Below are 12,393 nucleotides of genomic sequence, written 5' to 3' on the forward strand. Positions count from 1 at the left end.
CTGTGTGTGTGTGTGTGTGTGTGTGTGTGTGTGTGTGTTTGTGTGTATGTGCATGAGAAAAGTGCAAGTATGCAGCGATGAGACCACAATAACAATCTCCTTGTCATTCCTGTGAGCTGGAATGCCATGCATGCTGGATAATGATTGAAGGAGAGGAGGGAGGGGGACAAGCCATCTGAGGAAGCTCTTTATTTGTTTGCGTTACACAGTGCTACTGTAGGAAATACACACACACACACACACACACACACACACACACACACACACACACACACACACACACACACACACACACACACGTATTACACAACGAGAGGTAATCACACTCAATATAGAAAATAACTACAAATGTACACAAAGATTCTTGCATTTGTTTCCCACGCTGGGTGACGGCTCTGATTTACACTGTACAGAGTAAAGACTTAAACACATCCACATGCTATAGGAAACAGCCAATATGTTCTCTGACCCTAAAATCAGTCCAGCAATGTGAAGGTGAACATACATTACAGATTTTACACCATTTCAATCAAAGGCTAATAGGGGGGAAGCAATTGCATAAATGAGAGATCAGGCAAAAAGGAAGAAGGATACCTAATGACACATATTGCAAAAATTAAATAGAAGTAATTAATAGAAAAGCGGAAAATCGTGAAGGGAAATAAGGGGTGCAGGACAAGAAAAAATGGACCAGAGAAAGGGGAAAAGGGTAGCAACAGCAGCAGCAGCAGCTGGCCAGGGTCCAAACAGCTGGTATTTCACCCCATTTCACATGTTTAACCATACCGTGATATGGGACAATTATTCTATTTAGCCTATACATTCAGAGCTGCACGGATGCAACCATGCAAGCTTGAGCACAGCCTTCGTAGGACACTGCAGAATCGGACTGATGTGTGCTTATAGATCATGTTTGCATCTTTTTAGCATCTTACTGTACGTCACTTGTTTTCTGCAAAAAATGGACACACAACGTCCTTTAATCGGAAGCGGATAGCAAGTCCTGTACAGCACAGTTTTAGCATCAAATGTCTCTATCTATGTGTCAAAAAGGTACAAATATGCAGTATTTGTATCAGTAGTTGATAGCATGCACGTACAAACATACAGTCTTTAATTTTGAAGCCCACACTCCAGATTGCCCCTCAGGTTACCATTGGTAGCTCTGTCAGCATCGTTGCTGTTATTTGCACTGTTAGCGCTGTTAGCATCTGCTAGGCGCAGGCTCAGTCATCGCGATCTTGGGAGCCATGTGGAGGCAACCTACTCTAAATTTCAAATTGAAAACCTTTAAGGAGAAGACACGAATGAAAATACGAAATAGAAATATGTGAGGAAGATGTACTGTAGGTGAAAACCATATGAAAATAATGAGAGTAAATTAAGTACAGATAGATGTAAAGTAAAGTTAATGTTTGTGTATAGGGCCCTTTTTGTAACAACAAAGTGAAAAACTAATTTTCCCCTTGTGTAATTAAAAGGTAATTTTTCTTATTCTTTTTAAAGAGAGGTTTTGAAAATCAGAACACACACATTGAGGACTAATTGCTGCTAACGCTCCAGTGGTTGTCGCTGGATGTCATTATGTGTGTGTTGGCTTTGTGGCTAACTAACAGACAGTGTAATCACCCTGAACAGAAAACATCCCCATGTGGTGGAACAGAAGCTCACAAAGAAATGAAACAAATACATTTGCATCTACATCTACGTTCACAGTGTTTTAGCACTAATGACTAACATATACGAAAGATACAATCAACAGAAAGAAAGATGATGCTGCTCTGTAGCCTATATTTAAGGAATAGGATGTACAAAAATAAATAAACCCAAACAAGTTGAAATTTGATGTTGGCCTTCTTACTTAATCAGCTATTTTTATCTGGATAAATATATGGATGGACAGATTTGGCCTTCCTCTCCAGTGAAAACCAGGAATCTGCTCATTTGGTTATTTTGTGTTTACATTTTTCTCATCATCTGAAAGACAAAGTGTTCCTTTATGTTTTGAGAAATGAGTCCTACTTCATCAGCAAAATAAACTCTTAACAGGCTCTTGGATCAGCTAGAGGAAATTATCACAACAAATAGCATTGTTCACTATAGAGACCCGGGTGCAAATAGCATTGTTCACTATAGAGACCCGGGTACAAATAGCATTGTTCACTATAGAGACCCGGGTACAAATAGCATTGTTCACTATAGAGACCTGGGTGCAAATAGCATTGTTCACTATAGAGACCTGGGTGCAAATAGCATTGTTCACTATAGTCACCCGGGTGCAAATAGCATTGTTCACTATAGTCACCCGGGTGCAAATAGCATTGTTCACTATAGTCACCCGGGTGTAAATAGCATTGTTCACTATAGAGACCCAGGTGCAAATAGCATTGTTCACTATAGTCACCCGGGTGCAAATAGCAATAGCATGCCCAGTGTATATAGCATTGTTCACTATAGTCACCCGGGTGCAAATAGCATTGTTCACTATAGTCACCCGGGTGCAAATAGCATTGTTCACTATAGTCACCCGGTTGCAAATAGCATTGCGCACTATAGTCACCTGGGTGCAAATAACATCTGCCTTACTTCCTCCATTACTGCACATGCCCTTCTGTGAGAGATCAGTAATCTCTGCCCCATCTTGAGCTGCTCTGCTTGTTTGGGTTTAGCCAGAAACAGCGGCTCTGGGTCGAAACATAAAACAAACTGCTGATAACTTCGCAGGAAAAGTCACTTATATAACTTCTGCATGTTTACCAAATGCTGCCCGCATGCCACACAGCAGAATGACGCTTCGATGCCCTGAGGTAATGTTGTGAGAAGGATTTACTGTTCAAACTTTAAGTCTTGGTTGCATTTGAACTAATATTGATGATAAAATGAATCAGCCACACATCTAAGCATTACAATGATCTATCATTATTATTATTATTATTATCCTGGCGTGCAGGGTAAAGTTTTACAGCCCCGTGGTCTAAATATTTTCTGCCCTCAAAAGAAGGAAATCCTCTTGAAAACACTCAGTAGAGCCTCTAGGAATTTCTTGGCATGAAAATAGTCAGATTTAAAGATTTAGAGATTGTGTCCAATAAATCGAGTATCAGCAGCTTCATTACAAAAGAGCTGGTATCAGCAAAGAAAACACATGAATCGTTTTGTTCATTTTGCACAAAGAATACCAAAGACTTTCATCTGCTTTGAGTCAGTATGAAATATGAAGGTTGTTTTCAGCTGTTTTCAGGGTCCTACATGTTAGGGTATGTATCCTTTTATCTTTTAGGCTGGGGAAATAGAATAGTAGACATTCAGAAAAAAGAATATATATATACGTATATCAAAGAAACGTTAAAAGAGGTAAGCAAAGGTTTTCCATCAGAAAACAATACCAAAGTGAACTTTTCGGCTTAAAAACGTCTATATTAGTACATATCTTGATTTTCTTTTTTTAAACAAGAGATCCTTATCAAAAATGTTTGTTCTTTTCTGGGATTATGTAGAAAAACATATCCATCAGCCTAAAAAATCCTTAACTCCTAAATGTCTTTGCCTAAACACGTTGTGAAGGAATCTCCTTGTTGACTTTCACTTTTCCCGTGCGCCTCGCTGATTGCGGGCAGAACAGACATATCTGTTTGTGGAGATGGTTGTGATAGTAGCATAAACACTTATGGTTCTCCAGGAAAAACGTTGAATCAGTCACGTCTGTTCACACCTTTATCCAAACACACGGATCAACACTGTCATTTACGCTCAGTGGAATTCACATCTACACCTCTTGGGTTCGTTATGGACGGGAAATTTGCAGATGTTTATCTGAGCGGACAGAGCCAGGCGAACACAGGAAGTGGAGTCTGTTATTAAGACGAATGCCAACACTAAGTGAACAAGTTGTTTAGTCTGAGAGTATCAAGCCTTATAATCTTCCTCAGAACAAGTGAGAAGCCGGCACATGGGGTGTGATTACTTGTGTAATAAATACCAAAACAAGTGAAAGAAATATCAGAATGCCAAAACAAGACAGACGGAAGGAAGAGCAATCAGTAGCACAGCATCAAGGCTGCAAACAAGATAACATGCATAGCAACTGACAAACATTGACTTAACTTAAGAAACACTCTTGTCAGTATTTTCAAAAGACTGAGGTGCTTGGATTTCAGAAAAATGGTTACTAAGTGGACATTGAATTAAGCTTTTTTTCTTGTCAAACAACTGTTTCTAAGGTCAATAATGAACAGCCATGCTTAATTTATGATCTACTGTATTTCAATTGTATTTTTTGACAACTAGTGCCACACAAGATCGATGTTATGATAAGCTTGTTCATATTGGCATTGCCCCTTCACAAACACATCTGCTGGCAGCTGGGGACACTAATGCAAGTGTATGGCATGCCAGCCATTAAAGGTCAAACAAGATGTGTGTGTTTAAAAAGTAAAATTAGTTATTTTCATTTAAAAGTATAATTTTTTCCACGCTAGTACATGTTAAGTTTCAAAGCTATGCACTCTAACTCCCTGCTCCTCTCTTACCACATGGTTGGTGCGGTCTCTGATGGGCTGGTACCCCAGGGCAGGAACACACTGCTCTGCATGTCCGTTGCAGAAGCAGCTTCCCTTCACGATCAGGTCATAGATGGCAAAGTGTCGGGTCGGGAGATTAACGTGGGCGGAGGCGAGGTCTTTGGCCTGGCAGGGGCACGGCTGGCGCTTCAGCAGCCGGACCCGGACGTTGGTCACCCTCAGCTGCTGCTGGCCCTCCAGCCCGAACGGGTCCAGGGACTCCCATTTGGGGAGGGTGCGGTAGATCACCTATTTGTTAGAAACAGAGATCTGCTGTCACATTTCAGAACAAATCAGGTCTGTGTTTTAATAGGTTTCAGCCAACAGAAACTTGCAATTTCATTAGACATAAAAAAATGTCATTATGCATTTTTTTTTCAAATGCATAACAACCTTTCTTACAGGCAACACAAGATTAAGAAGTTTTAAAACCCCAAATAAAATGTGTTTACTTATTGATTTGTCTGCAACAGCTTACCCTAACCTAAGTGATCCTGAAATAGATCATACCAAGAAGCACCAAAAAGACACGACAAGCAAAACAGCTTCATCATTTATTATCTTCTCATTACTTTAATTTGTCGTTCTTGTCAACATGACACCATTAAGTAGATTGGGTAAATAGTGTTGTCCCTTTGAGTTTAATGGACTTTTGGAAGAATGAAAGTGGTGGATCACAAACTTTTCTTTGGGCTTGTGAAGTCCACTTTTCCTTATGTGTGAAACTTTTCAAACTTGATATATGACTTGGACATGAAAACAAGTTTTAACTCATAGAGGCTTGGTTTCCCCTTTAGGAGGTGGAGTTGTTTTGTGAGGTTTTATGGTTCCCCCCTCCCCCCTCTTTAGTTTATGGAGATAGAGAGCCATTCTGTTATGGTACCAATTTACTGATTTAGAGTGATTAGTCGGCTGAATGTTATGGCTCAATCTGGTTTGTTGATGCTTCTCATGTCAGTACACCTGTCATGTTAACGGGGGGGTAGTTTTGGTATAATTTGTGCACTTAATATAACCTTTCACCCCGCGATTATTGACTGCGTCCCCACGTGACCATGGCGGTGCTGGGTGTCCTTAAATGCAACCTTTCTCCCCCTATTTCTCCCTCCCTGTCTAGTCCTTGGACATCCTTCAAATGGAAGATCCCTTTATAGGATGCCTGCCATCGCCATGGCTACTGCTGCCACTAGTTACCAACACCGCTGCTGTGATAAAGTTGGTGTGTGCCCCAACTCTCGCTGTGAAAGACATTTCTCAACAAAGTGTGGTTTTTTTTGTAGCTTTCCGTCATTTATATCATTGGACGAGTAGTGTGTGTGTGTGTGTGTGTGTGTGTGTGTGTGTGTGTGTGTGTGTGTGTGTGTGTGTGTGTGTGTGTGTGTGTGTGTGTGTGTGTGAGTGTATTTTCTTTAGTTAAACCAAGATGTGAGCAAAAAGCCCCCAAGCTCCTCATTGGCTGGATGACTGGCCCAGAGTGTGATGGGAGGAGCACTATTAATTTCCCTGTTGTTGGATAAGGTCTCAGGGTCACGGCATTGTGGTCCACAATTAAGAGAACACGACAAATAGGACGAGGGGCGCCGGTCCGCGGGAGAGCACGGAGAGCAGGGAGAGCAGGGAGAGCAGGGAGAGCAGGCCAGACAAAGACAGGGACGGGGATCCAGCTTCACATAACTCAGGGCCACACAAAAGGCCCGCGACAGCCTGGGGACACCACAGCAACACCGGCATACACACACTCACACACTGGCATGCACATAGACATCAGTGTGCTGCTCCCCTTTACACAACATATATTACACACAAGGCCTCCTTGCAGCTTTTACTACCCAATGATGCCTCGTAGTTTTCCTCTGAATGTGGAAACAAATTATTATTGTTGGCACATACGCCGATTAAATGCACATTTATGATAATGTGAAGCCTGACCTGAGTCTCCCCAGGTGTATTTACAGTAAGAGGTGTTATTAGGGGGTCTAGCAAAAGGAAGAAAGGTTACACTTATCTAGAATTGTATCTGTGGTCATATTAAGTAAATAAAAAACAACAGAATAAATAGAGATTACAACGATACTACGGTACAAATTCAACTTCCTATTTGGTTTTCCTCCCCTTTTTTGCTACTAATGTGACGCATTTGTAGGCGTTTTTATTTATCTAGATTTGGTAGTTATATAAGGAAAACAAACGAGCAATGTCCAGTCATAAAAGGTAGGGAATAAGACAGTAAGCATCATTTATAAATTATTTCAAAAATACTTTGTAAATGTTTTAAGAGACAGGACATGCATTCATTGGGTTTGTTGGGCCTCAAGGATACACACAATATGCTTCGGGGATAAACACAGACCATTTATTCTGGCATTAGTTTACAAGAAAACTCCATAGGGAACCTTTAACTGTAATTGAATTTGCAAATGCAGAATGAAGCACATCTGCTTTTAAGCATGTGTCTCATATCTCCCATATTTTTTTAAGTTGAATACTTGTCGTCCAAAAAATATAACAAATGTCAGGCCAATTGCGCCACATTTTAAAAAGTTAAATCAATCTGAGGCAGTGGGTTCACTGTGGGCCATGTGTCTACTCCAGGCTGAAAAATAAAAGTACGTCTGGCTTAAACAGGCATAATTCCATCAAAGAGCTGTGGACTGTAATCTGGTAAACAGGCACAATGGGCATTGATGGAAGGAGAACGACGGAGAGGGAAACAGAGAGGGGGATGGGTGTCTAGCCAACAGTACCAACATCCATCAGAGCAACGGCACTTCCTTCCCTGCAGAAAGACGAAGAGCCGACTGTATGTGTTTATCTGAAAGGGCACGGACAAGTGTGTGTGTGTGTGTGTGTGTGTTTTTGTGTGCTCGAGGAACGGTGGAAAAGTGAGAGAGAATGTGTGTTGGCTGGTCTCGCTCTCTTCCCTAAGGAGGTCAGTCTCTACAACAAACACTCACATTCTTCCAGCCCAGCTGACCTCATAAATAAGACAAGAAACCCAGCATACTCTGTCACTCTCTCTCTCACACACACACACACACACACACACACACACACACACACACACACACACACACACACACACACACACACACACACACACACACACACACACCACCTTTTCCCCACATTACAGGTGAACACGAAAAGCTTTCAGCACAAGAGATGACATGCTTTTATGTTTGCTGCGGGAGAAAGAAAACTGAGAATACCTGCCGTCTGGTAACCTTAGCCAACAACAATTTCACACATGCATCAAGTTATAGAGTCAGTCATGTGTTTTATTAACATTGCTTTCATATTTCATTGAAGTATTTGTCTTATGGAGGTTGATCACCATCTTATTAGGCTTAATGACATAAAGATCATACTGAATAATTATAATAAGGCTGCAACAAAAACATTATTTTTGTTAATTATTTGATCAATTCATTTTAATATTAGGCAAAGAAAAATGTCCTAATAACATAGTTCCCAGAGTACAGATATGATGTCTTCTTTTAAAATGCTTGCTTCAATTCAAGTCTGTTCAGTGCTGAGTGTAAATGAGCTTGATTTCTGTTTAAAAAACATACAGTTTGATTGTCTAGAAAATGTTTTATTACATTTGGTTAAACTCAATTACAAGTAATCTGATTAGATGTATATTTATTTAATAAAAATGTGCAATAATGTTTATAGATACTTTTTATATTGAAAAAGAGGCGCTACATCCCTAAAACACGCACCCATAGTACTGCACACTATAAGGCTTTGTTTTCATTGCCTAGCGTAGGCCACTGACTGTTTTACTGTCATTATAGTTGACGAATGATTACAAAAAAAGACACTGAAGCAGAAAGAGTGAGAACAGTTGAGTAGCTCCTGATCTGACAGAGAGCTACTTGACCTCTTTTAACCTCTGGGTCATCAGCTGAGGCGTTAGAAGTCAAAGGTCATGCTCTCAGCACAGGTGGCTGAGATGTGAAGTACAGAGACAAGAACAGACAGAAAGGAAAATGAGTTGCTACTTTTCACACCTTCATGCACACAATGTGTAGGGAAAATCATAAAATAGATGCATAGATGTCTTTCCTACATGAGCATGCAAACCACACAGACAGCAGCAGATAAGGTGATAACGGCTGCTTATTTTTAATGCGTCGTAGCAGCGGAGCTTTTCAAAGAGGGCGTACACACACGTTACATCTGAGAGCTCTGCAGGGAGTCCGAGCAGCACCACACTTGGCCGGCGCCTCCACTCACATCTGCAGAGCAGCTCCTGACACACACTGCTTCAATTAAACATCAATGGACTTCAGGAAGCCCTCTCGTGCTACAGTCAAAGTACGCCTATTAAACACCCACTCATGCACGCTCACACACACACACACACACACACACACACACACACACACACACACACACACACACACACACACACACACACACACACACACACACACACACACACACACACACACACACACTCTCTCAAACACACACACACACACACACACACACACACACACACACACACACACACACACACACACACACACACACACACACAGCGTCCCCCACCTGGCTGAGCTCTGCTTTCATTCTGCTCGGTCCTATGACTCTATGACTCTTGCATGTTGCGTGACTTACTGCAGACAGGACTGAATTTGTTCCAGTAAGAACTGGGTAATAATACGCTTAAAACCATTTGGTTACGAGAGCATTGCCGTCTTTCTGTAGCAGGGTTTACCTGTCATGCCCATTTATGATATCAGGTAATTAGCAACTCAGTGATAGAGGAAGATAAAGCTGAGTAGGAAACTCTCCGTCACCCTCCTCCAGCGTTTCTCTGCAGGTGTGTGTCCGCCCTCCTCTCCCACCTGCGTCAACCTGCTTTCTGAGCGATACGACTGTTTATATTAAGAGAAATGGTGGGAATTCAACCAAGACTTGATTTTAATTAGATCCCCCAAAGCTCTTCTGGCAGGCAGTTGATAAATTGATAAAAGCACAGAAATCTTTGTTATGATTAAGAGAACCATTATTGTGTAACGTAATACTATTGAACTTACAGTGATTTGAAGTTATTTTGACTTAACATGTCCTTTGTGTAGATACAGAATATAAACGCTTCATATTTCTACCTTTTTACTCCCCCGCTGTTCTTTTCGAGATTTCTTTATTTTCACCTTCATCAACAGATTTTTTGGCCACTTGGGGGCAATATATCTGAAGGAAATATCAGATATATAATTTTTTTAAATGTATTTTAGGGCTCAAAACCTTATTTCAACACTTCCTCATCAACAGTGTCACACTTGCGAGGCGCACTACTCATCCGTTCAAGACGGAATTGTTTTAAAGTGTACAGTTTTAGCGAAAATGTTTTTGGGAGGAGCATTAAATGTGACAAGGTTATATTGCTCTAGTGGTTGGAGATTTTGTAAAAATATGTTTTTGACATAGTTTTCAATTCATAAAGACCTTTTTCTGTTTTTGGATTCTTCATTCTCCGTGGAAGTAAGCAGGAAAAATAAAGTTTCATCAAGATTTTCAGGTAACACCGGGTGAGCAATTTATAAGCATATGGTTATTTTGAGGCTCTAAATATCCCTTTAATATCTGATGTAAAAGGTAAGCTCCCTCCTCACCTCTCCACGGTTGCAGGGATACGCCCCGGAGTATTTGGATGTGCAGATGGCCACATCCCGGCCGACACCTGCCTTCCCCTCCTCCATCCCAAAGGTGTCGGTGCAGTTTCCGGCGTAGTACTGCAGCATCTTCCACGTCCTCCCAAAGTCCTGAGACCTCTCCAGGGTCATGGCGGCAGGCCTGGGCGAGCGAAACACCACGATGAGATGCGTGAAGTAGAACTCTGCCTCCAGGTCCAGTTGCACCGTTTCAGACTCCACCCCCTCCGCCGACTGCCACCAGGTGTTGGGGTGACGGAAGGAGGAGTCGGACATGGCGTTGGCCAGGTGGGACAGGAGGGGCAGGCCGGCGTTGCACTTGGCGCACTTTGCAGCGCTGCAGGCCAGGTTGACGTTGGGGTCGGAGTAGGAGCAGTAGAGCTCCGTGCCGTTGTTTCCGCAGACGGTCTGCGTCAGGACCCGCCGACCCAGAGCCAAGTTACCCATGCGGGGGTTACAGGCCCGGCTCTCACAGCGCGGGGACACACCGGCTTGAAACACGTCACCTGACAGACCTGGAGGGAGAACAAAAAACGGTTTCAATTGCAAATATGGGAGGTGACAAAACTAAAAAACGTGGAATCCAGAGTGTCAAATGGGTCATTTGACCTCAGCTTAAAGGGTCAGGTCACCCAAATTATGCAACACATGGTGGTATTTTGCAAACTTCATAGTATTCATCCCCATTCTGAGATCTCTTCCTCCACCCAATACAATGCAGGTCAATGGGATTAGACTTTATCACAGCATTGAAGCATTAAAATAACACTAAAATTATGTATTCAATACACTACTGATTTTTCTTTGGGAGATTGGGGTTAGAAAGACGAAACAGATGCACAATTTGAGATAATTGAGAATGTAAAAATGTTAAAGTTACTTTAATGACTCGAAAAGTAAAAGATAGAGCAATTCAAATAACCAGAAAACCCAATTGAAAAACACTGAGGAAAATGTGAGTATGTGCTAGAGTGAGTGGTTGAGGGAAGAAAAAGAGTGACTCAGTGAGTGTGTGTGTGTACACAAGTCGAGTGATTAACCTCGATCGGAAATCTTATTCAAAAGGGATAATAGGGGCATTGTGCACCTACCTGCCGCAGAATGCAGCCAGCATGGACTCTAACACAGATAAAGTTTGGCAGCTCGGAGGATGAGCAGCATTCAGACGCCTCCCAGACGCTCTGCACCCCCCGAGGGCACAGTGTCATCTTCCATGTGGATTTATTATCTTAAACCTGGAGCTCGCTTTGTTTTTCATGGCAATGCCTTCACTTATTAAACCCGAGAGGCTGAATTATTGAACTTTTGCACTGAGGAACCTTTCTCTTGAGGGATTTTCTTTGTTAGCAGAAATTACATAACTGTCTGTGTGAGGGGAGGTCATAGGGGGAAGATTTAAACTAAATAATCAATCACTTTGTCAAGGTTAATTAGACGTTAATGAATAAATCTAGTACATGTGTTAAATTAATTTTAAAGACCTTTGAGTCACCCAATGTTGGTTCTTAAAAGGGTTAGGTTCAGCTATGTTATTTAACACCAAACAAATATGTGGCAGTAAACAACTCTGTTTTCTATAACTTAATACGGAACTTGAGTTGAATTATTTACTTATGATTTTGTATCAACTCGTATTCTAAAGATGTGGCTTCATGGGTTTAGAAATCCAAAGTAGAAACTCTTTTAGTGAGAGAAAATGGAAAAAATCCAAGCAAGATCTTCAATGTTGCACCTGTGACAATAACTGTTTTATTTTTAAATAAAAGTAATAAAGGAAATCCTACTAACCTGCATCTGACAGCACGGCCAGGCTGATCACAAATAAAATCATCATATCTCCTTGTTTAAAATAATAATCCGAAATATGTGAGAATCCGCTGGAGTTATTCAAACATAAAGTATGCACAGATTTCATCCACGGTGGCAGAAGTATAGTGCGTTTAGGGTTCAAATCCAGTGTGGACTTTCTCTTTCACTCAGCTGCGATCCAATAAGCCGATAATAAGTCGTGAAGAAACAACATGATCCCGGACGGTGCGTGGTGTCCCGCAGAGAGAGGAGCTGAGTGTGTGTGCAGAGTGCGGGTGCTTCGGGTCCTGCAGTGTGTTTCATTTCCCCGCAGTGTGCGTCGCTCTGCCCGCAGATCTCTGTCTCAGGAGAGGCAG

At 41.7% G+C, this 12,393-nt stretch overlaps 1 protein-coding gene across 1 annotated transcript in view; it reads right to left on the minus strand.

Moving 5' to 3' along the window:
• ntn4 (netrin 4) overlaps positions 1–12,393 on the minus strand; it is a 21,073-nt gene extending 8,680 nt beyond the window's left edge. Inside the window, exons 1-3 of the mRNA XM_010771380.1 lie at positions 12,017–12,393; positions 10,190–10,743; positions 4,530–4,808 (exon numbers count right to left, since the gene is read on the minus strand). Coding sequence (XP_010769682.1) covers positions 4,530–4,808; positions 10,190–10,743; positions 12,017–12,143 — 960 coding nt within the window. The 5' untranslated portion in view covers positions 12,144–12,393. The remainder of the gene's footprint in view (positions 1–4,529; positions 4,809–10,189; positions 10,744–12,016) is intronic.

The sequence above is a fragment of the Notothenia coriiceps genome, unplaced genomic scaffold, assembly GCF_000735185.1.
Source record: "Notothenia coriiceps isolate Sejong01 unplaced genomic scaffold, NC01 NC01_scaffold00000339, whole genome shotgun sequence".
NCBI lineage: Eukaryota > Metazoa > Chordata > Actinopteri > Perciformes > Nototheniidae > Notothenia > Notothenia coriiceps.